This window comes from Sus scrofa, chromosome 4 (genome assembly GCF_054392235.1).
Source record: "Sus scrofa isolate SSC_HxYL_T2T_F1_AM1 chromosome 4, Sscrofa_HxYL_maternal_Yorkshire_Landrace_v2.0, whole genome shotgun sequence".
Taxonomy (NCBI): domain Eukaryota; kingdom Metazoa; phylum Chordata; class Mammalia; order Artiodactyla; family Suidae; genus Sus; species Sus scrofa.
This window is the reverse complement of record NC_139386.1, coordinates 68,042,978-68,054,139: the sequence shown is the minus strand read 5'-3', so window position 1 is coordinate 68,054,139 and position 11,162 is coordinate 68,042,978. Positions and strand designations below refer to the sequence as shown.

The 11,162-nt window shown below is 49.0% G+C and overlaps 1 protein-coding gene and 1 long non-coding RNA gene across 2 annotated transcripts; one reads left to right on the top strand and one right to left on the bottom strand.

The window, feature by feature from the left end:
• Positions 1-213: 213 nt before the first annotated feature.
• MSC (musculin) lies at positions 214-3,033 on the bottom strand. Its single transcript, XM_003125595.5, has 2 exons — positions 2,302-3,033; positions 214-1,421 (listed from the first exon to the last, which is right to left on the bottom strand). The coding sequence occupies exons 1-2, from the start codon at positions 2,818-2,820 to the stop codon at positions 1,335-1,337; spliced, it is 606 nt and encodes a 201-aa protein (XP_003125643.1). The 5' UTR covers positions 2,821-3,033; the 3' UTR covers positions 214-1,334.
• On the top strand, positions 2,081-5,776 carry LOC146403843 (uncharacterized). The gene is made up of 2 exons (XR_014843693.1): positions 2,081-3,707; positions 5,342-5,776. It is a non-coding gene; the product is annotated as an uncharacterized LOC146403843 (long non-coding RNA).
• Positions 5,777-11,162: the final 5,386 nt, after the last annotated feature.

Below are 11,162 nucleotides of genomic sequence, written 5' to 3'. Positions count from 1 at the left end.
CCCTCCTGTAACCTTCGCCTTGAGAAGAAGAATCAGAATCACAGAAATGAAGGCGAGTCATATTTGGAAAGGCAGTAATCCAAAGGTGATCATCTCTTTTTCCGCTGACAATGGTCCAGTTCTCATCCACAGCCGAGAGGGCGCCTTTAAATTAATTCCCAGGCAAATTCAGTCCGGGGCAACAAAGACCACATTTTGACGCCCCGAGGGCACTTGGTTTTCACAATGCGTTTTATTATTCATAAAAAAATAAATTTATTTACATTTGCTAGTTACTGTGATGGTGCAGTCTGGACAGCGGCGCGTTCCCCGGAGCTGGGTCACTAGGTACCGAACAGCCCCAGCGGCCCGCTCCGCGATCCTCACGCGGGAGGAAGAAGGGGGGCGCAGGGAGGCGGGGTTGGAGGCGGGAGCCACACTAGCTTGGAGAGGGGAGACTGGATGAGGAAGGTTAGGACGAGGGCGCAGCAAGTAGGCGCAGGAAGAGGGAGCAGAGTGAGGCTCCAAGGCAGATCCGAGCCAAGTTAGTGCGGCGGAGGGGGAGGGAGGGGAAGGGAGGAAGAGGAGACACAAGGGGTGCTCAAGCCAAGAACCAGAGAGCTGCCACTGCAGCCAGGTTAGGAAGAGAGGGTAGTAAGGGGCGTGACCGCACCTGGAGGCCAAACCGCCCGGAGCGCTCGGGGCAAAACCCACCCGGGAGGTCTCTGAAAGCACGCCTCCAACTCTTCCCGCCCAGAAAGGGCGTCGTCCGCCCGCCAGGGGGTGGGGGTGGGGTGGGGATGGCGCAGACTCGTGGAATGCAAACCCAGCCCAGGTATCCCACACGTCACTATTTGCAACTTAAAAACACGCCCAGATGTAGGTCTCCTGTGAAGACCTCTGTCTTTGAAGCGGAACACTGAGTGCGCGTGCTAACCGTTGCCAACCCTGAGACGCCAGGGCTGTGCAAAGTCAGGCCATCACACGTGTGTACCGGGCTCTGCTTGGAAACTAACCCCTAGGTGGCTAGGCGCTGGGCTCAGTCTGCGGCGGCGGGGCTAGTCTACACTGCTGAAGCTCGAGGTTGGATCTGAATCCGCGCGTGAACTTTGCCCAGACCTGCGGCAGCCTAGCCGTCCCCGCCCTGAGATGACAGCCGCGCCGCCGACCCTCAGGCTCGGCCCCCCCAGGCCCGCCACCACTAGGTTTCACAGTTCCGGGGTGGGGGAGGCTAGGAGAATCCAATAGGTCTTTCTTCCTGTTCTCCGCGGATTCTTGCGCAGTTTCCCTTCTCTCCCTGACCCCCAAACACAGGCGCTTAATCAATAGACCCGTCAAGTGAGTTCGAGTTCGATCTAAGCGGTGGTCCCACATAACCTGCTGGCTGCGGAAACTTCTTTGGTGTCAGAGTCGGGTCGTCCAGAAACCACAAAGGGCCACGTCTGTAAAATCAAAAAGGTCGTCAGACACTGGAGGAGAAACCATTTCAAGCTGAAACCGCTCTCTAAAGTGAACCCTAGCATATCCCTGGCTTTGAGTAGCTCAGATTTTATCAGTATTCTGGTAATCTATGCATCTTTCCTCTCAGTTAAGAGTTTAATTTTACTGGATTTTGATTACATGAGACATCAGATGTCCGTCCATGCTGCCCTCTCGACGATTCCGCGAAACTTGCATAAACTGGGGATTTTGTTGCTTAATTCCCTTCCCTACAACACACACACACACACACACACACACACCCACCACCATGAGCAGCCACTCGTCCCAAGTAGAAATTGGGATATGATCTTTCTCAAGCCCGGAGAGTTGGCAGGTCGGAGAGGGACTTTCCAGACAAATCCCTTGTGGGGAAACCTCTGCTATTCTTCAATAATTGAAAAATCCAATGACTTTTAAAAAGAGCTCGCCCTTCCCTCTTTCCTTTCAGAAAGCAGGGCTGGTTGATTCAAACCTGTCAGACTCTTAACTGGAAGTTTGGAAAGCGAGATTTGCCTTTCAATCTGCAACGGGATAGCGGACTCAGATGGAATTGGTTCACCCCGGAAGCAGGATATTAGCCAACAGCTGTCACTGGGCAAAGCACCACTTAACAATCATCAGAATGATGCAAGCACAGGAGGGTGGATGGTTCTCCTCCAGGAAAATGGCTGGTCCCTCCTGCGATTTGGGAGAAACTAAACTGGCCTCCCCACCACCCATACCAGATCTCCCCCACGACCGCCTTCGGATTTTTCCCAGAGGCCAGACACTGCCCGAGCCTGGGAGCTCACTGGGCATCTCTCGGCTGCTAGCCACGGGCCTCACGCGAGGCTCCCCTACCAGGTTCACCGGGTGGACGTAGCCGTTCTCGTAGCGGTCCTCCTGCAACAGCTGCCGCAGGTGCGCGATGTAACTGGAAGCCAGCCGGAGCGTGTCCAGCTTGGAAAGCTTGGTGTCGGGGGGCACCCAGGGCAGGCTGGTCTTGAGCCTGGAAAAGGCTTTGCTTAGAACGCGCATCCGGGCGCGCTCGCGGGCGTTGGCCGCGTTCCTCTGCGACTGCTTGCACTCGGCGGCCGAGCCCTTGGGCGGGAGGGGCTTCTTGCCGCCGCCGCCGCCGCCTCCCCCCGCCACACGGGGCCGCTTCCTCTTGCAGCCTCCGGCGCCGCCCGCCGCGCCCAGCGCACAGCGCTCCTCTTCGCCGTCGGGGTCTTCCTCCTCTGCCGATGAGTTGTCACTGGGCGAGATGTAGCTGCGCTCCGCGCCCCGGAGGGGCAGCCTCTTGGAGGCGGGGACCGGGTACCCCCGCTGCAGCCCCCGCAGCTCCATCTCCTCGGGGTCGCTCACCGAGCCGGTGGACATCGCTGAGTCCCGAACGCCCCCGCCTTCCTCCCCCAGGCCAGTCTCGCGGTGTCCGCCTTCCGCTCCCTCGCGGAGGCGGGGGTCAGGCTGAACTCTGGAGAGAACTAGAAACCGGGTCGGGAAGCGCGTAGCCGCGAGAGCGAGCCCCGCCGCTGACCCCAGAGAGGGCGGCGGCGAAGTCGGCGCCCTGGCCCCTGCTCGGCGCGCACCACCGCGCTGCGCCTTTTGACAGGACTATTTATCTGTACTCCTCGGAACAAACCACCCCCGGCAAAAAAAGAGGGGGTTGGAGAGGGGGGACAAGAGGTGGGGCGGGGGCGTGGAAGGGGTGGGGACCGCTTTTCCGAGTGTGGAGGATCTGCTGGTGGGGGAGGGGAAGGGGAAGTCTTCGCTGAGCCTTTTGGGCCCCTGGGCCCCACCGACCAGGATCCGTCAGTTCGAGTTGAGTGTGCGCAGGATGAGCAAAGGAGGGGACCTTGTTCATATCCACCCCACTTCCACCCCCAACTGATCTTTGCGCTGGCGAAGATTGTCAGACACTTGGAAACCCCAGGATCGCGACCTCTCTGCTTCTTTCCCAAGTCTTTTCAGCAGAACTGTGTTTTCCAAGTTCATCATTCGTAATGTACGACTGCTTATCCAAGCCTGGCCCCGACAAAAGAGCAGAAGCCAAACAGGCGACACCCGAACAATCCTCGAACTACCTCTCATTGTCCTCGCCTCTTTTTCTTTAGCGTCCCTTCATGGTTTACGAAGCACTTTCGTCTACGTTGCTTCGTTTCATTTTCAAACATCTGTGACTTAAATGTTATTGTCCCCACTTTGCAGAACCTGAAGCTCAGCAGCCCGGATAGATATTAAGTAAAGGACCCCAAATCAACAGGCTGGTAAGTAGCCTATGGGCCCAGAAGCATCCTGGCCCCTCGATATTGCAGTCGCTACTTGCCTCCCATCCACACAGCACAGATCTGCTGTTTTCTGCTGTCTTGAGAGTTCTGTGCATTAATTTTGTTTTAATACCACAGTGTGTAAGATAGAGGATCCTGTCCCAGCTCTTTTGAGTTATTAGCTAGGGAATCGATTGCTATTTTAGATAGTGTGTTGAAGAGAGCTTCCCGGATGCAGAATGCTAAGTCAGCAAATCATCCAAAGTTTTAAAAAATGACAAAACAGCACCCAGAAGTATGCCCCTTCCCTCAAATGAGACAAAACATAACTGAGGTCTCATTTTCTAACTACAAGGGCCTCTGTAATACGTGGCCTGGAGAGGTGTGCTTCGTTTTGGAAGTGGACACCAGTGCCAGCTGTTGCCTGACACTGGACTAGATGTCCTGTGACTGCCCACTGAGTAAAACGAACAAACCTAAAACAACACAACATGATTAAATAATTCTAGGAGCTTGGGATCTGGTTAGTTGCTCCGTCCTACACTGAGGAAACAGTCTTCATACCTGAATTAGGTGTTTACCTGTGCTTTCCCTAAAAGCCCAAGCTGAGCCTCCCAAGCTGAGCAAAGCTTAGGGAGACAGAAGGGCAGTCAGCCCAGGACCGAGCGGGCAGAAGCCGCCGGGCCAGCCTTACTCCGCCGGCTCTTCCAGCAGAACAAATGCGCTGGGCTCTGAGCCTGAAGTGCTGCAACAGGTGGCTGGTCCCGGCTGACTTCATCACTCAGGCATCATTGTTCCACCTTCGTCTCCCAGGCCCTGCCTCCTCCGTGGGGATGTTTCGTGAAACCCCTCCCGCTCATCCCCTCTTGCAGAGGTTTTCTCCCTGGATATTTTGTCATTTTGTTGGGGGTGGAGGTGGAGTTGGGGGAGGGACACCCCTGGGATCAGTACGGTAAAAAGATCCGCTACTCTCAGTTCTCTCTGCGCTGGGAAAATGCAGAGAGTACTTGACAGAGCGTAGAAATCTGTCCTGGAACGCTTGAACTTGAACTTGACTCAAGATGCGCCTGGCTAAGGAGAAAAGCAAAAGGGGCGGGGAGGGGGAGAAAAAGATGTAAAAGGGAGATCTCAGGCAGCTTTCTGCATCGCCTATTGATGACTTGAAGCTATCAGTATAAATACAGTCTCACACATTAGAGACAGGCGTATAGGTTTTTAAAATCGGGATTGTTTATACAGGTGCAGAACAAAGTCTTTCTTTAGAAAAGATTAATGGCAGAGAGCGCGCTAGATTTTTCTCTAAACAGCCGCAAAAACAGTACCCAGCCTCAACGCTAAGCGGGTCATGGCCAGATTCCTTTTTTTGAAGGAACTGCCTGCCCCCGACAATTTGTGGGTTTTTTCTTTCTTTCTTTTCAAAGCTCTTTCCTTTTTTTCCATCTTCTTCTCTTCCTTCCTTCTTTTCTTCCCTTCTCCCCTCCCTTGTCTCTCTTATTCCATTCCTCCCTCCTGATCTTTTACAAGAAAGATAGCTATTTTCTCCATTTTCTTTCTTCTTGTGGTTTTTTATTTCCCCTTTTCCTCCATTTCTTTCTAGTTATGTTTTCATTCTTTCACCCTTTTTTCCCCCCAAGTTGCGGGCTCCTAATGAAGATAAAGAAATGTGTCTTTGGAGTTCTCTTGTGGCTCACTGGATTAAGGATCTGGCATTGCCATTGCAATGGCGAAGGTTGCTGCTGTGCTGAAGGTTCCATCCATGGCCCAGGAACTTTGACATGCCACTGGTGTGGAAAAAAGAAAGAAAGAAATGCATCTTCATATACATTTCATGTTAGTATATAATTGCAGTTTGCTTTAACAGGCTTGTAATTATATCTGACATTTTTCACTTATTTACACTCTCAACATGCATTTACTTTTCCTTCTTTTTCAATGATTACAAAACCTCCATGAGCTGAGCAGTGAAGTACAATTATGTCTTTTGTAAACTCAGTTGTTTTAATTGTTTTGGTAAGTTACCCCACATTGTAAATAAATAATAAAAGCTTCATTTTTGAATTAAGAAAAAAGCACATTGAAAGCAATGTCTATTTGCCCATGCTTTACAACCTTTTAGATCTGTGACATACATCTTGATGACTCTGAAATTCTTTAAGATGCCCTTTTTAAGTATTTAATGGGAGATGGGGTTAAAGTTACATTAGCGAACATTAATACATTTAATAATCGTTGATACATTAATAATCCTGGCTCTCCTGCTTATCAGCTGTGTGACCTTTAGCAATTTGCTTCTTCTGAGGCCCAGATAACTAATCTATAACATGAAATATCTATCTAATAGTTGGGAAGGGAAAGTATATGAGAAATTGCCTGAGCCACAGCCTGATGCATGGGAGAAAAATCAATAAATGCTAGTTATTTTCATTACTGTGAACTGCACTCCCCAACATCACCCACCTAATAAGGGTCTGGGCCCAGAAGTGACCAAAGTTTTGGACACCAGGGCTTGTTCTGGATTTCAGACAGCACCTGACATTTCATTTGCTTTAAACTGCAGACTTCTATGGTCTGACGTGCACCGTTCCATTGGTAGACATTTTCCACAGGCCTCATAAAAGACTTCACTGAGGGAAAAATGGATGGGACTGCATTTGAAATTTTCTTTCTTTTCTTTTTTTTGGGGGGGGGGCCGCACCCGCAGCATATGGAGGTTCCCAGGCTAGGGGTCCAATCAGAGCTGTAGCTGCCAGCCTATGCCAGAGCCACAGCAACACAGGATCTGAACTCCCTTCATGACCTACACTGCAGCTCATGGCAACACCAGATCCTTAACCCACTTAGCGAGGCCAGGGACCAAACCTGCAACCTCGTGGTTCCTAGTCGGATTCGTTTCCCCTGCATTGCGACAGGAACTCCGATATTTTCTTTCTCCAAGCTCTCTCACCATAAAGTCACAGCACTTCTCCAAGTCTCACTTCCCCTATTTGAAAACTGGGATAAAACTTCTACAGCAGTTACTGAAAGGACTCAACGAGATGGTTGGTGGAGAACCACTATACTAAGTGTAACACCAAAAAGGTGCTTAATTTACTAAAATATTTAAAATGCAGATTTCTGTTTTCAAAAATGGAAGAGTTGAGTGGTTGAAAATCACAGGCCATAGACAAGAAGGTCATTTAACGCCATTCCCCTTTCCAACTCTGAAGTAAGTACTGGGTAAAGAAGTGTGAAGTGGACCAGGCCAAGTTGTTTGGAGTATAGGTCGGAGAAGGGCTGTGTCTATACCCTGTGGACACCAAGTCAAAGGATGTAGTAAGTAGATGCTTGGAGTTCCCGTCGTGGCTCAGTGGAAATGAATCTGACTAGGAATCATGAGGATGCAGGTTTGATCCCTGGCATCGCTCAGCGGGGTTAAGGATCTGGCGTTGCCATGAGCTGTGGTGTAGGTTGCAGAAGTGGCTCAGATCCCATGTTGCTACGGCTGTGACGTAGGCTGGCGGCTACAGCTCCAATTAGACCCCTAGCCTGGGAACCTCCATATGCCGTGGGTGTGGACCTAAAAATAATAAATAAAAGACAAAAAAAATAAAATAAAAAAATAGGTGCTTAAGAAATAGTCGTTATGGAAATGCATTTCCCATATGACTTTCCTAGAGGTATCGCCTCAGGGCCTCCTGAAGTTCTGGGTTGCCTAGCTGGCTGAAGAAATTCCCATACCTTTGATCTAGAAAAACAGAGTTAAATCAGCACTGGCCAATCTGGAAGCCACCAGTCCTATGAGGCTATTGAGCACTTGGAATGTGGCTATTTATATACAGTGTTGTAAAATACACACTGGATATTAAAGACAATATGAAGAAAAGAAAAATATCCCGTGAATATTTAAAATTATGTCAAACATTGATAATTCTCTGGATATGCTGAGGTAAAGAAAGTCTATTATTAAAAATAAATCATACTTTTTATTTTTAGAATTGGCTACTAGAAATTTGGAATTGCAGATGTGGCTCACGTTCTATTTCTATTTCCATTGGGTGATTCAGGGATTAATGCTGCAATTGTGTATTGAGGTCTAGTGTTTGCTGTGGCAGGTGTTGGTGAGACCGACTCCCGCCCACTCAGAAAGTACATTCTCGTGGGAAAAAGCGCCCTAATGTAGGAAGCATAGATGACAGCATGTCTCATCTCACTAATCCTTGCCATCTAGCCTGCACCTCTCCACGTGTACCGCACCCCACCTAGTCACCCAACCCGAGAAGGCATTGAGAAGGGCTGCCAGTGGGTTTGGATTTCCGCGGCCCTTTGTACCCAAAACACTTACAAAGAGGCATTGGGCTCCATTCCCCAGGCAGGATGGGCCGCCTCACCGACACCAGAGAGGGTTTCAGTGACCAGTTCCTTGGCCTTTTCCAAGTGGCCCTGAGTACAAACTCTGAGGCCCAGGCCAGGGAGCTGAAGGTTCCGGGTCTGTCCGTGCGCAAGTCACGTGGTAGGCAGATCACGCGGTGTGCGGTCCCACGGAGGTGGTCGGTCACGTGGGAGCGCGGAGTTAGGCTGACAGGTTTCTTCATCTCCCTGAAGCTTCTGCCCTGGGGTCATCCAGAGTATCCGCGAGCTCCCTGACCAGGAAGGAAAGGACCTCCCGGCACTTGGACCCAGCCAGCCACGTGGTCAGACGCCCTTGGGAACAGTGGGACGCGCGGGAGGAGCCCTCATTCACCCTAGACACAACCAGTCCTCCCCTCGCTCATTTATCCAACAATTGCGGCCAGACTTCTGCTTTCTTGGACCCCTGTGAGGCCTTATTGTTTAGAGAGGCCAGGATCTAGGCACATTTGGTTGGCGGAGGCTGGAGGTAGAAAAGCCGGAGTTAAGAATAAAAAAGGCGAGAGGGAAGGTGGTGAGCCTGAGAGACCTGACTTTTCTCTGCCATTTAGGACAGAAGAAAAAAATCTTCATTGAGTGTCTTGACAGCTAAAAATGCAGGTGACTTTGGAAAAGATTTTTGTTTAAGCAGTAGGTGTTAGGTAAATGTAACTATTCTGCAAATCCCAGATTCCAACTGGAAAGCTGCGAGTCTTCTGCAAATGACTTTTGAATACTCCATTAGCCAGGTACAGCAGCCCAGCTCTCAGGAAGAAAAGCCTTGTGGTAAGGCCTCTGGAGGCCTATTTGCAGAGTCCCTAGGCTTCACTGATTTGGAGAATCCTGAAGGACAAATTAATCTGGACTGTGGCTCACGGGCCTGATAGCAGTCATATTTCATTCTCAAGCAAAAGCTAAGAAACTCTGTCTTGGGAGGTTTTTTCTTTTACCGTTAATTTTTATTGGCAATAATTTGAAAGCGTGAAAACACTCTATTACGCGACATCCCTTGAAAAGGAGCACATAGCCCTGGTCTCCAGTGTGTGGTCCCAAGACTTTGGGTTTATGCGTGGAATTAACCTGAGAGAGGATGACATCCCACCATGTGACACGTTCTGCTGTGGACATTAGGATATTTCTGCCTATTGGGTCTGTGGCTCAGGGCCCCTGCAGCTGCACGAACTCCCCTGGAAATTGTTCAACATTGTACAAGGTTAGTTATTACATTATCATTGTCATTCCTTCTCCTGGGGGCTCATTCTTGTCCTAGGCCCTCTCCGAAGGGTGGGCCCTGCTCAGAGTCACTCTCATTTTAGCAACCCTCCCCACCCCCGCTTCACCCTTCATTCTCTCTAGAACATCACGTGAAAACTAAATGCCGCCTGGCGCCAGGAGGAAGTTCTCATGTAATAGATACTTCATGGTGGCAGAGAGCAGGGATTCTGTACACTCTGTCAACCAGTCCCTTCTGTAAAAGAGGGTCCTGGCTTACTGACATACAAATGTGTTTCCTGAGCCCCAGGCCTCTCTGACCTCCAATTCTAAAATGAGCTCTCATAATGATCAGAGAACAGGGAGGTGCTTTGGGAAACGTGCCCACTTTTTCTTGATGTTTTTCTTTCCCTTTGGATTATTTGTGCCGCTCTGCCCAATTAGCAAGGATAATGAGCCAATTAGCTTGCCGAGGGGGAAAAGCGCTGCTACATTTCTCTGTAGGTTTCAGTCTCCAAGGAGCACTCCCAGAGGATGCTGGAAACAGAATTGGATAAGGTATCCTCACGCCTGTGTCATCACCCTGCCCTTATTCCTTCTTAGGTTGCCACATGCAGGCAACTTCCTTTAGGGAAGACAGGAACAGAATTAAAATAATTAATGAGAAAATAAAAAGACTAAACTGTCAATTCAGCGAAGGCAGAGGCTGTGCCTTTTCCATCTGGATACTCCCAGTATCTCACGCTCACTACCTGTGAAAGGCACTGCCTAAATATTTGGTGATTGAAAACATTCACAAACATAATCCAGTCTTTACCCATAATTAATGGATGGCATGCACATAACCCCTTATTTGCCCTTCATTTTAACAATTCAGTTTTTCCCTGAATCAACACTTACAGAGATCCAGTTACATTTCTAATGAACTGATTAGACTTCTAGAAAGTATTTCATGTTTTCAAATGTAGGTTATATATCTATTTCCTTACACTATGCTTGTCCCAACCCAGAGTTAACTCTAAATAACTGAAGAATTACATTGGCTATAAACATCCCAGTAATGAGATTTCTCCTTATAAAAATACAATCTGGCTTTAAATACCATTTATAACTTTTTTCCTGACTGAAAAAAAAATCAGAATTTTTGTAAAATTTCAGGGGATCATAAACCTACAAAGCCTCAGATTAAGCCTTCATCCTAGAGTAAGGGGGGAATGGAACCCTTAAAGGCCCACACATTTAATGGGTGGACAGAGAAGGGAGATTCAGAGAGAAAAAGACAGTCATCAGATAGGCGAGAAAAAAACCAAAAGAGAGTAATGTTTTTGAAAGCGGAGGAGGAGTTTCAGGAAATAAGGGGTGGGGACTTCCAGTTAAGGTGGTATGGTAAGGTCACATTTTGAAGCTTCCCTTGTGCTCTACACACATGGCAAGAAGAGTTAAACGGCAAAAGTAGGAAACTAAAAAGATAGCCATGTTCAAAAGCAAGAAAAAAATACCTCTGTAGACCAAGAGAAGAAGAGAAACTGAATGTTGAATGAGATCACAGCTCCTGGCATGTCCTTGGGGGCATCGAGAAGTCGAATTCCTTTGCAGAAAGTGGGGGAGCATCGCTGTCCCATGGGAGGAGGAAGACTGACCTGGGTCACTGCCTACATTAGGATGCCAAAGCAGGGCTCCACCTTGGTGAAGGCAACAACAGGAAACTAAAGCAAGCCCAGCCAGCGTTTGGCTCTGAGACCAGATCAATTTCAACTATGTTTCTCTTAATTATAGGTCACATTTTCCTGCTGCTTTGCATGCCTGGTGACTTTTGTTTGGATGCTAGACATTGTGAATTTTGCCTCTTAGGTGCTGGGTATCTTTTTATTCTTATAA

Bases quoted from the DNA above. Each gene is read 5' to 3' on its own strand.
- MSC (XM_003125595.5), bottom strand. From the start codon at position 2,820: ATGTCCACCGGCTCGGTGAGCGACCCCGAGGAGATGGAGCTGCGGGGG. The intron at 1,422-2,301 runs GTAGGGGAGCCT...TTGATTTTACAG, and splicing joins ACGTCCACCCGGTGAACCTG to ACGTGGCCCTTTGTGGTTTC.